This window comes from Lytechinus variegatus, chromosome 6 (genome assembly GCF_018143015.1).
Source record: "Lytechinus variegatus isolate NC3 chromosome 6, Lvar_3.0, whole genome shotgun sequence".
NCBI classification, from domain to species: Eukaryota; Metazoa; Echinodermata; class Echinoidea; order Temnopleuroida; family Toxopneustidae; genus Lytechinus; species Lytechinus variegatus.
Window position 1 is genome coordinate 13,253,665 of NC_054745.1, and position 18,282 is coordinate 13,271,946.

Consider the following 18,282-nt stretch of genomic DNA (forward strand, 5'->3'; position numbering starts at 1 on the left):
AATCCCCATAAAGATGTAAAGTGTGCTTTCCTAATCAATACATCAGTGATCGAATCATTAAAAAAAATTTAATATTGTCTGTCACTGTACTTCTATTTTGAAAACATAGTCAATTCATATATTTTTGCGGAGGTAACCTATTTCGTCATCAAGGCTCAGCAGTAAGATTTTCATCCTCCTCCTGTAACCCCTCTTCCTCCTCTTCCTCCTCCTCCACCACCACCCTAACCTCTTGTTCTCCTCTTGGACCGCCGGCATAACAGCTTGGGCAGCTTCCCCTTTTTGGTCCTTTTTCTGGGAGGTATATTTGAAAACGTCGTGGTGTCGCCTCGTAATCTGTTGAAAATATGATAATCCGCCACCATCGGCACGGTGTTTTATAGCAGCGCGGACGGTCGCTGCTCAGTCATCAGCGGCGTAGCAAAAGCGCAACGCGAATGCCTGCAGCGGGCTGAGAACGTGTGCCACATGCCACCCAAAGGGAAAGCGTCGCGGTGGAAACGGTGTGAAGCGTGTCGAGCGCAAGGCAGTCGCCTTGTAAACGGAAGCAGCGTAGCAGAATCGTCATTGGGAACGGGCCTGAAAACACGGGCGATCGGTGCCGTTTTTAATGCGCTTCTACTACGCTTTATGCGTTGGAGCTCCGTTACAGCTACGAATATGTCGTTTGTAATACGCTCTTGACTCGATTGTGATGCGCTTTAGCACCTCCGCGATCTCGCTACGTAAGTTTTGAACATGTTCAAAATTTTGTGGCGACCAGGAAGATGGTGGCGATCCTTGCCGCTTCAGAAAAGATCAAGGTACGACGGAGAAGATTGAAAAGATCAAGCCACGTTCAAGCTACGATATACCACGCTTTGTCGATTTTTGACGATCGCAGCAGAATCGCCATCTAGTGAGATGGGGGTATAACTCAGATACATGCGAATGGTTTGTGCGAGCGAGTCATTTTATTCAAACACGGTCGATGCTGCATGGCGTTATTCTACTACAGCTTAATATGCCTATACTACTACTACTTCTTCTACTACTACTACTACTACTACTACTAATACTACTCCTATTGCTGCTACTACTTCTACTACTACTACTACTACTTCTACTACTACTACTACTACTACTACTACTACTACTACTTCTACTACTCCTACTACTACTACTACTATACTACTACTACTACTACTACTACTACTACTACTACTACTACTACTACTACTACCACTACTACTACTACTACTACTACTACTACTACTACCACTACTACTACTACTTCTACTTCTACTACTACTACTACTACTACTACTACTTCTACTCCTACTACTACTACTACTCCTACTACTACTACTACTACTACTACTACTACTACTACTACTACTACTACTTCTACTACTACTACTACTACTACTTCTACTCCTACTACTACTACTCCTACTACTACCACTACTACTACTACTTCTACTACTACTACTACTACTACTACTACTACTACTACTACTACTACTACTACTACTACTTCTACTCCTACTACTACTACTCCTACTACTACTACTACTACTACTACTACTACTTCTACTCCTACTACTACTACTACTACTACTACTACTACTACTACTACTACTACTACTTCTACTACTACTACTACTGCTTTTTCTTTTAAAGTAAATGACATTTCATGTGGGTTTTTTTTCGTTACAATGCGATATGTAGGAGTTCTGCTCGCATATTACGTCACAAATCCAGTAAAAAATGACATAGGAACTTGTTCATATAATTTTTGGTGGATTTTTATCGAGCGTTAGGCAATATTTTCTTTTATTATTCTGTATTGTAGTTTAACAATAAACTTTTTGTCAGGGTGAACATCCCCTTTAACAGTTAAACCACAATTTTCTACCAGAGTGCCTTCTCCTTTGTGAAAAAAAATCACATATCTGAACGATACTACACAAAGTAGAATTAAAAAAAAAATAGAATAGTTAGAAATGACACCTCTACAATCCGGAAGAGCGTGTCCTCATCCGCGGCGTCGAGAATGTTTTGTTGTTTGTCCGGATTACATTTCGCTTGGTATTCCTCCATCATGTATGGAATGCGGTCATCCTAGAGAGAAAGAAACACAAACGGAGAGAGATAAAAATATTTAGAAAGAAAGAAATAAAGAAAGAGAGAAAGAAAGGAAAAGAAAGAGAAAAAGAAAGAAAGTAAGAAAGAATGAAAGTAAAAAGAAAGAGAGAAAGAAAGGAACACAAACGGAGAGAGATAAAAATATATAGAAAGAAAGAAAGAAAGAAAGGAAAAGAAAGAGAAAAAGAAAGAAAGTAAGAAAGAATGAAAGTAGGAAAAAAAGAAAGAGAGAAAGAAAGGAACACAAACGGAGAGAGATAAAAATATGTAGAAAGAAAGAAATAAAGAAAGAGAGAAAGAAATCATACACATGTACCCTGCGAGATACCGTGCAGACGGCACTTCGACAGAGTATAATTATAAGGCCTGCTTTTACAAACTTTGCTCATTCTCCTGAGGACGACAAGAACACACTTGTCGAAACGTCGAGTTTGGGTGGTCCTTTTCAGGACCAACATTTGCCCGAGAAAGATACATGGTGTACCGTGAAACCTACTACACTATTCTTCTTCGCCATGGAAACCTTCAGAAGTTATAAAGAAAGAATAAAGAAAGAAAGGAAAAGAAAGAGAAAAAGAAAGAAATAAAGAATGAAAGTAAGAAAAAAAGAAAGAGAGAAAGAAAGGAAAAGAAAGAGAAAAAGAAAGAAAGTAAGAAAGAATGAAAGTAAGAAAAAAAGAAAGAAAGGAAGACTAAAAAGAAAGAGAGAAAGAAAGAAATAAAGAAAGAAAGAAGAAAAAAGAGAAAGAAAGAAGAAAAAAGAGAAAGAAAATAAAAAGTAAGAAAGAACCACGAGTCGCGTCTACTATCGCAAGTAATAAAATATGAAATTTTTTATTATTTTTTTATTTTTACCTATTCATCCCAAAGAACACGCGATTAGTATTACCAAAGATAATTTGTACCGACTAAAATATGATTGATGCAGATAAATGAGAAATGAGAGCAGGTTGAAGAAAAGAGTAAAAAAGGATGGACATGACCTCACATCATTTCTCATCTTTCAAACCCTGAATGACCTTTGACCCCATTGATGCAGAATTAAAGAAAAAAAGAGCAGTTTAAATAAAAATTGACCGTTTGACCCCTAGATGACCGTTGACACCATCATCCTCATTAACGCACATGTGGTATTTCCCAAGGATCATTTGTACCACGAGCAAAAATGAGTGATTGAAAAATAAGGAAAAAGAGAGCAGTTTGAACAAACACTTGACCTAGTGACCCCGAGATGACCTTTGACCCCAAAATCCTCAACAACGCACATGTGGCCTTGCAAAATTATTTTTTCAACCAAGTGTGACAAAATCAAAGAAATAAGAGCAAGTTGAACAACTAGAACTGCAATCGTTTCAGAACGATGTGCATGCATTGACCCCTGCAATTTAAAAGAGGGCAAGAAACCGAAGGAGAGAGAGAAAACTACAGATGATATACATCTTCAAATTATTAGAGGGAGCTATTCGTTAAAGGAATGGTCACTGATGCGTAAAACAATGTTGGATTATGTGGAATGATACAATTGGCAAACCTTGAAAATATGAGACCAAAATAAATTGAAACAAGAAAGTTATGACAATTTTACATTTTGAGACTTTACAATAGAGGGCGCTATTTCGAAGAGTAATGTTCACTGATGCGTAAAAAACTAATAAATTAGGAAACATATTCCCACTATCAAACCCTCAAAATATCAGACTGAAGTAATTGAAAACAAGAAACTTATGGTCATTTAACTATCTTGGATTTTTAATAGAGGGCGCTAGTTCCTAAAGAAAGTCACTGATGCCTAAAAAGAATATGGATTATGGAGGTTGACGTCATTAGCCAGCCCTGAAAATATAAGACTGAAATGAATGATAACAAAGTTATTGTCATTTTACACACAGAGAGAGTGATAGGAATAAGCATACAAATTTCCCTACCAATTCATTAACGTACATGTAACTCATTGCAAACATAATTATCAGAACGATGTGCATGCATAATACGTTCGTTTTTGCCTGAAACCGATGCCGTATGCATTGTGTACAATTCTGTTGTTGATAATGTGTGCATTGTGAGTAGTATACCATGTGTTCAGATTGGCTTATTTTGAAATTTTCTGTTGTAACGTATGTCGTATTTGGTATCACTGGATAGAGCATTCCAATGCGGTGACAGAGATACCACTTTATTTGTGCGCAAGCAGTAGACCGGAAGTAAATGCCATATAAAGAAAGACATTAAAAATGAAAGTTTTGCACAATAATTTTAAGCTGACGTCAGCTCTTTGTCAGTTTCTGTTACAAAAGTTTGACGAACGGTTGGAGTATATATCAATACTCATATCTGCCAAGTTAGAAAGAATAAGCTTCAATAATAAGGAAAAAAGAGTAAGTTGAAGTTGTGCTGGCATTATAGTGCATTTTTGCGTATTTTGCTGATTTTCGGGAGCATTTTTCAGATATTTCGTCAGTGGTAAGGTATATATTTTTCTAAATGGTATGAAAGGGCATATCTTGAAGACCCTAAATTCAAACAAGGGTACGGGTTTGGCCACGCATGACGCAATTAGGAGCATCCAAATGTAAGCGTTTTTGAAAGTTTACAGGGCGCTATTTCAATAACGGAAGGACAGTGATCCGTGAAAACTGTTTAGTATGTATGATCGTGTACCATAATTAATTCCTGAAAATATGAGTTCGAAATACAAAAAAAAACAAGAAAGTTATGGCCATTTTACAATTTTTTGACTTTACATTTCAATAAATATGAAGTTTTTGAAGGAAGGCTAATTCGGATTTGAATTTAGGGCATGAAGATGGCAGTTTGAAGGTCAGGTTATTGTTGCAGATAAAGGAGCAACTCTGACTTTCTATAGCGATTTGTTAGAAGTCTGATGCATGCAGGATAGCTGAGATATGAAAGAATGAAGAATAGTATGCAAACGGACTTGAAATGGAGAAAATGGCGCCTGCACGGTCATGCATGAGTGATTTTGGAAAATGAAATATAAGGTGCACAACTAGGTTTGCTGGAGACAATGCCTGCCAAATTTGGTTGAATTTGGATGAGGACAGAGTTAACAAACTTTATGTGTTAAGTGAATGGGAGTTTTGGCAGAAGAAGACGAAGATTACATAGGAATATGGAACAAGAACAATGCATTGTCGCCATTGGGCGTCAAAATGCAAAGAAGACGACGGAATAGGAATATGGAACAAGAACAATGCATTGTTGCCATTGGGCGTCAATGCAAAAACTGAACATGATCTCATTTTGTTTGACTTTTTGACCCCTATAGATGACCTTCCATCACTATCATGGGTTCACATCAATATATAAACCACTACAAGTCCCCTTTTTACCTGAATAGCAACATTGTAAGTAGACGTTTGGTATTATCATTTGGGTCCGACCACTTGACCGAAGGTCCGCGAGACCGAGGGTCCGCGAGACCGTGGGCCCGCGAGACCGAGGGCCCGCGCCGCGGACCTTCGGTCTAGCGGGCTGTCACCTTATCACTATGCAACCCGAATTGGAATTCCCGATTTTACATGTTAATACATATGTAATACATTCAAAATGATAAAACAATTGGTTTGAATTCGGTTTACCGGTTTGATTCCCACTTTGTTCTCGAATACCCGGAATTGGGCGCTTTGAAAACCGGAGGCTGGTGAGAGATAATCCCGGAAGTTGAAGTATGACACGGGATGCATCGTTTCCAAGATGCTAAGATGATCGAGAAGGAGCTACATGTATGAAAGAAAAGAGATAGTGCTTTGGTTTAATAAAGGGTCTTATCACTAGACAAACGGTCCAAATAAAAAGGATTGTCTGCTTCATTTTAATCTACATTCCCATATTGAACCGTTGACATTGGTTATTGTATATTCATCCAAACTTTAGTGATCTATTCCCTTCTCTAAAACACCATTAAAGAAAACTACTAAGTAAAATTGTTGAATATGATTTTACGTTTGTGCAAAACGTCAACTTTAGTACGAATTTTGTCATTTATTTTTTTTAAATATCTATTAAAGATACGGGACTTGATTTATAATCCAATACTATTTTACCTTTAGGATTAGGATAATCCTATCCATCCTGTTGTTCACATACAACATCCTGGTTTCATCAAAGGGCCTTTCACGTAAGGTAGCTCGGATGGAATCGACTTCGAAAATCATTTGCCGGAACCAAAGTTCGTGAGCTATTGGAAGGAATATTAAAAGTGATCGGGGCAATGTGGTAAATTATACTTAGTAGGGCCAAAGCAATGTATTTATTATCAGGGAGTTCTTGCAACCACTAGGCAGACACTGTATTAAACGTAAATAATATATTATTAAAAAAACCTTTATGACAGGAAGAATTTGTCAAGAGTCGGTGAATCAAAACAGAGGTGCCATCATGGACCCACGGCATGTTTTCATCTTTTTTTGTCAGCTACTAATCTTTTAACGATCTGTCACGGTTCACCGATTTTCGACAAAGACCTCTAAGCTGTTCAGTGTGATACCATGTTGTAAAATCCGCCACCGTTGTGATTCCTAGAACCCACTAATTTCCTAGGTTCAGAGCATAGCAAAGATTGTCATACAATGGCTAAATTTGGCCAAAGCCAATCCTGATTATTCGTGCTTGGGTATTTTGTCGAAAACGCGGGTCAGTAATGATTCCGAAATAATCATGGCACTGGGGAGCGGGGGACGTTCCACCCCCATTTTTTTTTTTGGGGGGGGGGGTGGGTGCTCACTGCGTGCGTTACAAAAGAAAGAGTAATGTAACCAAAATAGCCTTCATTTTTAGGACCAAATTGACCTCCATTTTGTAGTGAAAACCTCTATATTTTGCGCTTTTTGGTTTGCTTTTCAAATTTGTCGGGACCCAGTTCATCTCCATTTTGTAGTGAAAACCTTTCTTTTTGTGCTTTTCAAATTCGCATTAGCACCCCCAATACAATAAACACACACACAAAAAATGTTCCCAGTGCCTTGGAAATGCTCTCTCAATTTCGAAACTGAACTCGAAGATGACGTCACGTGGGCTGGAGAATTGTGGGTATACTGAAGGGTTATAAACAAAATTTATTTGGAATTGATACGATATAAACAAACGTTTGACAACAGGTCAAGACATGCGTTCACAAGACGTTTCTCTGACCATGCACAAAATTGAACTAAAAACTACATGGTTTATTAGACGAATTGGATGATAAAAAAAACGAACGGGTGGAAAGCGAAACGATTTTAGACCATAATTATGAAGTTGGATGAACTGAGGATTAGACCAAGTCAGGGTGACCAGACGTCCCGTATTTCCCGGGATTGTCCCGTATTTTGCTTCTTTGTCCCGGCGTCCCGACAAACCCTTCCCGGGACAGCCTATTTGTCCCGTATTTCAGAATATTGAACAAAATGTATTTAAAAGTTATTGTTTTAGGCGTAAAAACCCGCCATTTTCACACACACATTTTCAAAAATTTTCCATACTGTGGGAGGGGGACACCCCCCTCCACACCCTCCCCCTCGCTCGTTCCGCTCGCTTGGACTCGGTCGCTACGCTCCCTCGCATACAACCCCAACCCCCTTATAAAAAGCTAGATCCGCCCCTGGTATGTATTTATCGCGAATGTGACTCTTTAATACTGTTTTTAGTTTATCAAGGATTGAATCATACTTCAGAAATTGTATTTTTTTATTTTCCTTTCTATACAAAGAGATTGCAACAAACTCCACAGGTCATATGTTTGAATCATTGTAATCGTTGTGAATCGAAAACATTGTTTAAAGGTGAACTTTAAATTTTGTTTGGAACCATTGTGAATTATCAAGATTTGTTTGTTCGTTTGTTTTGATCAAATTCACCAGGCATAATCTATTATTTCTCCAAAGCGTAATAAAGATGGTAAATGATTTTACCTGGTTCATAATCATCAAATCTACAGACTTATTTACTATGTGTTTGTATTTTCCGAAACTAGTGGTGACAGCATCCAACATGACGGTATCGTATCAATTTATGGCGCAACAAAAACCCAAATTCGCGAGTCTCGAGTGTGGCCCTCATTGTGTCTCTCAACGACATGAATGATTATGACGTCATCCTATGCAATTGGAGTTGAGATCACATGCGTTTGTATGTAGACAAGATTGCATGGTCATGCTATTGTTTCTAAATTTTACATTTGCAAGGGCAATACGTACTGAAAGCTAACATTTCGAGTATTTCCTGCCTATATTAATAAACCCTAAGCTGTAGCACTTGATTTTGGCGCAGTTTTATTTGCTGCTTATTCCACATATTACCAGGACCTGCATTCCGTAACGCGTTTACCTGACATAGCACCTATGGCCAAATAGGATGTAAAGCCAAATAAGTAAAGAAACAACAATGGTCTAAAATTGTGGGTTAATCCCGATTTAAACACTTAGTAAGTCCAAAGACATTTTCTTTGCATAATGTATATATATGTAATGGAATAAAGGCAAATGGTGTGACTTTTCTACGTGCAAACGTATCCAACTACAGCTTCATCCACATAAGATGACGTCAGAAAAATCATCGCCTATTAGATGGCACCCATTTGTTTATGTTTGCAATAGGAACGTTTCTGCATAATAGAATGTGCCATGGAATAGGATATTATAGATAATTGGCGCCTAATAAATGCTATATACTATTATTTAACCAGTTCACACTTAGAACAGCGTAATCCCTGTAAAAAAAAACCTGTACAAATTTATTAATTCAGTATTCAAATGGTTAACAAATACTTAGCTGGTAAGTTGTAAAATTGCATTAAAACCGTCCACGTTGTATTCTGGTGTATAATTGGTGAGATTAATTTTCTTTCATTTCCAATAAGGTCCTTAAGTTTCGAGTTGATTAATAAAACACATAGATCACTGTTAATAGTAATTCTCTGTTTTTGATTTGATTGATTCCATCTGCCTACTGGCAGTTTGCTTGTCGGGCGTATACAAGAAACACAATGCGTATCAAAAAAAAATAAGACGGGACCGATTTGAAAAGTCTATAAAAAAATTTGTTTCAAATTATGATATCTTTATTTTGGTGTCAATAGATGCTCTAAAGTGTTATCCTTCAAATGCCAAGAATATAATTTAGTTTCGTTCATGCTTGAGCGAACACGGAATGTTTTTGTCTGGGGTTAAAAAGGAGGCTTGCGCCAAAATGGCACAAAATGATAAATATGATGGTCGAACTTCTTGCTAATCAGCAGATTTCCTCTTAACCTCTTCATTATCTTTGCCATAATTTTCGAATTATGCGGTAAAAATTCGTTTCCAAATCTATTTATTTGCTTGAATATTTCTGTTGTTCTTTTTTAGTATGTTCTCTTTCAGCTTTGAATATTATTCCTTCTTTAGGCAAGAACAATTTTTTTTAACCGAAGTATGGGAGGGTGTGTATTTTTTCTTTCAAATCCTTTCATTGTGTGCTACAAAGGTTATGGTGCCTTTGAACAATACTGATACTAGGATACTAATGGGTGGGGGATCGGGGTGCCCCCCCCCTCCCCCCAACAAGGACAAAAGTGGACAGGAAGAAAGAAGAAAGTGAAATATGATATCATTTTCTGAATATTATGTCAAAATAAAAAAAAGTTGGATATTTTAATAAAAAGGTGGATTTTTTTTTGCTTGCTTTACAACTTTTCAATACCTTTTACCCGATCTGCCATATCTTGCTCCTTCAAAATTGACTCAATACACCATTGCCATTGAAGGACATGAATCCTTTCCTGTTTGTCCTGCCAATCACATAATTAAACTTGGTGAAGGATTCAATAACCCCTTGAAAAAAAGATTCATGTCTTTTATAGGTAAACCATAACATAATTTGTTTCACATAATAAAAGAATGTGAATTATTACGAATTCTCCGAATTAACAATGCAAATTTTCTTACTTGGGTTGACATAGTCTTCTTACTTATGAAGGAAAATTCAAAGGTAAAAGAAGTTTAAATGAAACACAAAATAATTCAGGTAAATTAATAAATTTGTAAATGAAATTTGACAGCATAATTTGAAAATTATGGCAAAGAAAATGAAAAGATTATTAAAAAGTCTGCTGATTGGCCAAAAGTCTAATCATTAAATTTCTCATTTCTCCCATTTTGGCTCAAGCCTGTTTTTGGCCTGCGACAAAAACGTCCCATGGTAATAAGTATAACAATAATAATAATAATGATAATAATAATACCAACAATAAAACTTTGCCAAGACGATCATGATGAGAGTCACAAAAATGATAATGACGATGGTGGTGGTCATGGTGATAATGCAAAATTAAATCAATCCTAAAACTCAAAGATTTGCAACGCTAGTCGCCTAACATTATTCATATTAAACAAGAATGTCGTAAGTAATGGAAACAGTATCGATGTCCACCATAGTGATCAATTTAAACATGATAATGATTACGATGAAAATAGAGTTAAATTTTATTAATTACTGACGCGCATATCAAATTTAAGTGGTGAAGTATTCGATAAATCCAGCATCAACGAACGTAGAGGGCAGCAGCACCGGCAAAGTGCTGCCACCCTCTACGTTCGTTGTCTTTTACCTTGGTGCACGGTAATAAAAAGGTGTTCATCGTGCTCAGATTTGCCAAATTTCGGGGATCGAAGTTGTAAGCAAGACAGGAGCTTCTCAATGTTCAGGTAGTTTTCATAGGTTAGCGTAGGCTCCTTAGGTTCGTCTTCTGGTTCTCTGTTAATGTATAAGTAAATTGAGAAATGAATAAATAAAACGCTAAAACATTCCTTGATATATCCCGAAAAGTAGCAATAAACACTGAGATTCTGATTAAAGTTTTTCGACATTTATTTACCATAATCATTTGAACCTCCCCTGCTGGAAACAACAGTGCCACACTGTTTTATCCCAGTGTGTTCACACAGAGGATTATGTAAAGAAGTATCATTCGCACTGTTAAAATGCTCAAATTCAACAGTGTGAATATATTTTCACACCGTGGACACCTCGACAATGTGACTGTTTACAGCGTGTTCACATGGTTAACTATGTGATTGTGTGATTTACACGTCTACTGAAAAGCTCAAATTAAACAGTGTGAATATACTTTCACACTGTGGTCATTTTTGGTCAAAAATTGGCCAAAATGGCGTTAGTACGATCAATCAGAGTGGCATTTTCAGAATCAGCACACAATTTTACCCCGGATAAGCCTGTCAAACCTTCCCCACCAAAAATTCTGAATAAAGCCCCCCTAGACTAACATTGACCCAACATGAAATTTTACTTTGATCATGTGACCTGAATCTCCTGCAAGATGATTAGTAATACCTGATTATCCTTATGTCCAAGTCTCATGACATTGTTCTTTATACTTTCAAAGTTATGACATGTCAAAAAATTATGATTTTATTTAAATTTACCAGTTTACTAGATTATGAGGTCTTAGTGAACTGATTTACAATAAAGGGAAGGAATATGGAAAGACGAGCAATCATGTAAAATTTAATAAGGCATCTGTGTATAACAATTTGTTGTATTGTCGATTCAATACTTTCCTTGTTAAATTGTCAACTTCTGAATTGTTAGATACAAATTTTGTTCAATTGGTTTTTCAAGAAAAATATTGTCCTTTGTGGATATTTTGGGGAAAGGGTTTCGTCATCACGTCCTATCTCAGCTGATCATTATATTAAAAAAAGATAAGATCTTCAGTCATCCGTTTCTGTGTTTTTACAATAACTTAATCGTTTAAGTCTTACACCGGTGTGTCGGTTTAGTTGGTAAAAACGAAACAACCGTGATTTAGCGATGATTTATCATCATTTCTGACAAATGACCTACCATTGCAAAGCTTAGAGTTGCTTCTTTCATATGGTATTACATATGAGATTTCTCATCCACGCATGAGTATAGCAAAAAGTCATTTGGCGGGGGGTATCAACATTTTAAAAAGAAAATCGCATGCCTAAAAAGGTGAATATCTGCTTTTAAATTTGATAGCTAAATCGCAGAAATTGTCAAGAAATAACAGAGCTATGTGTTTTTTAAAACAATGTTCGTATATATTTCCATAATTTCATTAAACACATGTTTTCACTGGTTTCTCACCTAAGCTAACAAAATACTTTATACATGCCTGATCGTCAACAAATCGGAATGTCGAGTAAGCATGGTAAGTCAAGTTAGTTACCCAACTGGATTTGATGTACATGTATATTTTCTTTTCCCGTATCTCTCTTCCCCATTTTTTCTCATTTTTATATCTTTCTCTATCCTTTTTGCTCTCTTGTTCCTCTCCTTTTCTATAGTTTTTCATTTCATCATTGCATCAAACTCCCACTCACTTCACTCACTTTGGACAGCGTTGTATTGTAAATCAGTAATGCAAATCATTAGTGGTATATTTTTGTATTTCTCCCTTTCATTTGGTGTCTGACCAGTAAATATAGTTGATGCTTACACTTTTTTCTATGTAATATCTTCTTTACTTATTTAACTTATGATTAGATATGATGTCCTTTTTCAGATTCTGTCTGATCTTTCTAATTCTCTCTTTCTGTCTTTTCCCCCTCTCTCTCTTTATCTCCCTTTTGCTCTTTCCCACTCTCTCGTCTTTTATGATCGCCAACATGTCACTTTCTTCTCGGTTTTTTTTACAAATAATTCTCACAGTATTTGTAATATCTGTAATTTATTGTTGACTTGTGAGTCTGTTCTGTTGTGCTCCTTCATTTCCTTTTCCCATTCTTTCCTTTATTTTTGCTACATCCCCCTCTCTTTTCTCACCTTTTCACACACTGTAATAGATGAGATGCTAATTTGGCACTTGCAGTGCTTGTGTGGTGGCTGCGCTACGGGTGCTGATTTTCTATTTTGAATTTGAACTGAAGGTCGGCGCTCGTGGTGCAGTCGCTGTATAAGCCAGTTCGTAGTTCCTTTCTGCGCATGATCAAAAGATTCTACACATGATCAGAAGAAGGTCATTTGCACTAAAGTGACATGGTGCTTTAAAATCTAATGAGATAAGCACCAACTTTGATGTCTTGATTATTCATATATTCTTTTGAATTGTCGTTTTTATTTACATCAACAAAAAACATCAATGCTTCCACGAACGACTGGTATTTCACAGTTTGTCAAGTACATTGTGCAAAATGCTAAGATATGCATTCAAAGTAGGAATGCAACAAATACCTTCATTAAGCGTTCATTGGTGTGCTATTCTGGTCACCTGGTCTATTCAATTCCTTCATCCTGCTATGTAAGGCAAGCTTACGTAATATCTTGCTTTGAAATCTGCCTATCATGATGAAAGAAATGAAAGGTCATTTGACCAAAATTGCCCATGAAGTAATTACGAACTGGTCTTTTGGCACTGGGGGTGCTGGGTTGGCGCTTAATGTTTTATCAGTGCATGCTTACTCTTACCATGCTTGCTCCACTTTGCTGCTCCTCATCTGCTTCTTTTTTATATATAAATTAAAATCTCTCATTACATACATCTGCTCATCCAATTTCTTATTATACTACTATTATATTATATTGCATTTTAAACATATTTTTTTTTATTTAATGGTCACTGCATGTTATGTATTTATCTATTTTCCCTGTTATGCGTTTTTATTGTAAACTCAGATTGTTATTCTTCGGACTTTTTGATGAGTATTGTTGAATAAGACCGAATTTAATTTGAACTTGAATTTTCAAATAAACAGAACTTTAACAAGAATCCCAAACGTATTCGGAATTTCATCATTTTGTGAAGTCATGCTCTTTATAGCATGATAAGGCACTAACACTGGTGGCAAGCAAGAGACAGACGCTTCTTTTAATAGGTATACAATAAAGGGGAATGAGGGCGATTGGATTTTTTTCTTTGTAATTTTCAATGGATAAACATAAGAAAAGATGTGAAATGGACTCTGCTATTCACCTCACCCGGATTAACTGCAGCATAATACGGATATATTTCTGACTGAAGAAATACACGCTATGACTTGGAATCAAACAAACATCCCTTAGATTGTAAGACGAAACACATTTAGCTAGTTACCTGATTGATATACATAGGCCTACAAACATCTACTGTGCAATTTGTGTTATGCCAATATATCGCGCCTGATACTAATTTGTTGATATTATTATTATTAGCTCATAAGCTTCAGATGAAAATTTTACAATTCTTAGAACTTTTTAAACTCAAACATAATTGAATAGGTTTACATTTTTTTAGCAATGATCTTAATGCATGTATTTCACATTGTAACAACTAAAAGGAAACGATGTTTGTTTTTCATACCAACCAATATTTTATTCATTTTTATCAAAATTTCTCATGTGGTGGAAGACATATTATTTTACAAACTACGTCATCCTTTAAATTTTAAGTAAACGCTCTCAGGTTTGAGCAGGACGGATTCTTGGGAAAAGCGACCACTCACCCCCCCCCCTTTATTTTTTTTTCTGTATGCTTAATGAGTGCAAGGTACGAGGGGTGACTGCTGGGTTGGTGGGTGCAGTTGTTTGATTTAACGTGTTTATGGTTGTTCGATGTGAATGAGAAGTGTGGTATGAATGTGAGTGTGTTTTATTTTGTAAGAGTGTTTGTCGGCCCTATTAAAGACCCAGACCGGACCCAAAAATGAAATTGACAAAATACCAGTCGAAAGCTTATAAGCTACTAAATACAGCAATGTATGCTTTATGCATTTTCACCGCTTCCCAGCTGAGTATTTTGCTTAAAAAATATTCCAATTATCGGGCTTCGAACCCGGCTGAAAAATAGGCTTTATTGTGCTTTTCACCTGCCTCGAGACCGTGACGTCACGTTGTGTAAGAAGTGTCGTGATTCCATAGGTTTGTACACAAAAAAACTGGGTGATTTTTTGTTTTCCAGATAACGCATTTCATTTTCTTAACTTCTATCACAGAGGGATATCACATACATTTTCCCCACATGCTTGAATTTATAAAATCTACAGTATTGAACTAGTTTTGGCCATATTTCATTTCCTGCTCATTTGGCGCAGATTTCAATTCTATCTGCATTTAGATTATGTATAACAACTTTTCCTGACTTATCAATTTAGGCCCAATTAGAGCCAAACAAAGGAAAAAAGGAAGTTAATAGTTGTGGGTTTACATCAATTTGAACAGTGAATAATTTTGAGTGCCATTTTCATAAGAAGACGAAAAGAAAAATTGGATTCATAACATGGAAATGGAAGAAAATACCCAATGCTTTTGTACACAAACGTATGAAATCACAACCCTCCAGACACAACGTGACGTTATCCTTTCCAGACGACGTGGGGGTGCTCAATCGAAGCGTACTTTGGAGAAGTTTCTTTAATTTTTATTTAATATTTTTAAGAAATGGAAGGAGATATATGTAATATATTGGGTATATTTGTATTCTATGAATCATTAACAGTGAATTATTTCAATCTGGACTGGACAAATTCAGGATTTGTCAAAATATTATGCCAAATTGTGTTTTACTTAACAAATAAGAGGATAGTAATATCTTTTCCTTTTCAGACATAAAAAATAATGAAAAAAACATGTTACAACACACCATTCATATATTCAATCCCGAGGTGACATTTTATATTTGAATCATTCACACTCATTCAATAACCCATGATAAATTAATCTAGCAATTCACACTTGAATTCACATATCAAATAAATTGGGAAAGAATAGGGCAAAATCGGTTTAAAATATATCATTTATTTCACAAAACAAATCCAAAGAGAACTTTACAACTATTCAACAATAAATACAATTGAATATCATTGAGCTTATACCTGTATGATGCTCTAAAATGTATGAGGCAATACAAATCAAAGGGATAAGCTTATACCTGTTTGATACTCTGCAATGTACGAGGTAACACAAATCGAGAGGAAGAAGCTTGTACCTGTCTGACACTCTACATTGTAAGAGGTAATACAAATCAAAAGGGATAAGCTTATACCTGTATGACACTCTTTAATGTACGAGGTAATACAAATCAAAAGGGATAAGCTTATACCGGTATGACACTCTACAATGTATGAGGTAATACAAATCAAATGGGACAAGCTTATCCCTTTTGATTTTTACTTAACTTGTACATTGCAGAATATCATACAGGTATAAACTTCTCCATTTTGATTTGTATTACCTCATACTTTGTAGAGTATACAGTTGTACATACAAATGTTTGTTTATATTCCATTGAATGACAAATTAAATCAAACATATATACTATGAAAAGATTTTACATGGTCTAATTATGATGTATTGCTGTTTTGAATTGTGCTATGTGAATTAAAACACGTGATAGAGAGAGAGAGAGAGGGAGAGAGAGAGAGAGGGAGAGAGAGAGAGGATGGTTGAATTGGTGATTTCAATGAGCCAATGGCAGTAATTTATCAACTTTGTTTTACAAAATTTGGACCAGATGTCCTTACAAGCGGAACAATATTATAGCAAATATGCATCTTTTTTGTGAATTGAAGCAGTCCATTCTTTTGTCATTTTGTCCAGATTGAAATAATTTATTGTTCATTACCTTTCTTTTGATGTATGATTGTCCTTACCCCGGTCAGGGTCTTTAATGCATAGCTCCAGTGAGGTTAGCTGACCCTACTGAGCGATGGATTTGAATAACCAATTCCATTGCCCAGGTTGAATGGTGTTGTTTTGGATTGGCGTTCCCTGGCTGGAGCTGTGCATTGAACTTGACTGCTCGCTCGTCCCAAGACACCCTCCTGTCTTTCGTTTTGTTACCTTCTTAAAAGTATGTTTTTATTGTTTGAATTTGAATTACGATGTTTATCAATAAGCATCCTTCCACCACCACCACCACCACCACCATTCAGTCTTCATTTTTTTTACTTCATCTTTTCCTTTTAGTATACATAATTATTGCAAGTTTGATGTTTTTAAATCTGTACAATCTATGTATATATACCTGTAAATTGTACGCAAAATTGGCTGCAAAGTGCAATAATTTTGAATAAAACCTTTTCAATTTCAATTTCAAACCACCAGTCCAATCTCTTGAAAATACTTTGGTTGAAAAACTACACAAACGACAGTCTTACCGGTTATTGGCTGCCATTTTGAATATACGATTAGATGTCGTGGAGTCTACGTCTGATAATGTAGTTCCTTCTCAAAGATACAATTAATTGTTGTCTAAAGCACTATAATCAGCTGTACAGTCCGCGTAAGGTGACGGGGGTGCCATAAAGGTGTTCGTAAGTTAAGGCGAGTTTAAGAACGACTGGTGATCCTTTCTTATACTTGCTTAACCATCGCCAATAAACCATTTACCTCAATAAGGGATACCAGTCGTCCTTAAGGCCGCTCTTGATCTACGAACAGCTTTATGAAACACCCACCAGGCGATTCAAGGCACGGGAGCTGGACATCCATTACACTCCTTGAAAGCCAAGATACTTCATGAAAAAAACAACGCGATGAGAAAAACGCACAGAACTATATCGAGGTTAAAGTCTGTGCGGTGATATACATGGTTAACCACACATACACACACGCAAGTGTATGGGGCGCCAAGTGTCCGCCAGTATATTCTGTGCAATTCAAGCAATTCCGTACACAAAATGTGTTTTTATTCAGACGAAAATCTTTTCGTCATGACGCTGTTTTATTTCGTACACGAAATTTATTTTGTGTCACACAAAATTAATTTTGTCTCAACGAAAAAAAATTCGTCTAGACGAAATGTAATTGCGTCCACAAACTTTTTTTGGCGTGCCATACTCCGTCCAATTCACGCCATTCCGTACACAAAAGTTTTTTTGTTCATATGAAAATGATTTCGTCATGATGCAATTTTATTTCGTATACGAAATTATTCTTGTCACACAAAATAAATTTTCGTCGAGACAAAATGTAATTTCGTCCACAAAATTTATTTCGTACACACGAAATGAATTTTGATCTAACGAAATGGCACCCCAAGTGTTCAAAGGAAAATTCTGTAGGAAAATTTGTGTTTCACTCCAACGAAATTCATTTCGTCATGATGCAGTGTGATTTCGTATACGAAATTTATTTTGTGTCACACTTATAATCAATTTCGTCGAGACGAAATAAAATTGCGTCCTCAAAATTCATTTCGTTGCGATGCGAATATCTATT

The 18,282-nt window shown here is 36.2% G+C and overlaps 1 protein-coding gene across 1 annotated transcript in view; it reads right to left on the reverse strand.

Moving 5' to 3' along the window:
- LOC121417033 (tryptophan 2,3-dioxygenase A-like) overlaps positions 1-17,666 on the reverse strand; it is a 30,935-nt gene extending 13,269 nt beyond the window's left edge. Inside the window, exons 1-5 of the mRNA XM_041610585.1 lie at positions 17,220-17,666; positions 10,712-10,857; positions 6,192-6,325; positions 5,727-5,864; positions 1,993-2,103 (exon numbers count right to left, since the gene is read on the reverse strand). Coding sequence (XP_041466519.1) covers positions 1,993-2,103; positions 5,727-5,864; positions 6,192-6,325; positions 10,712-10,857; positions 17,220-17,236 — 546 coding nt within the window. The 5' untranslated portion in view covers positions 17,237-17,666. The remainder of the gene's footprint in view (positions 1-1,992; positions 2,104-5,726; positions 5,865-6,191; positions 6,326-10,711; positions 10,858-17,219) is intronic.
- Between the last annotated feature and the right edge of the window lie 616 nt (positions 17,667-18,282).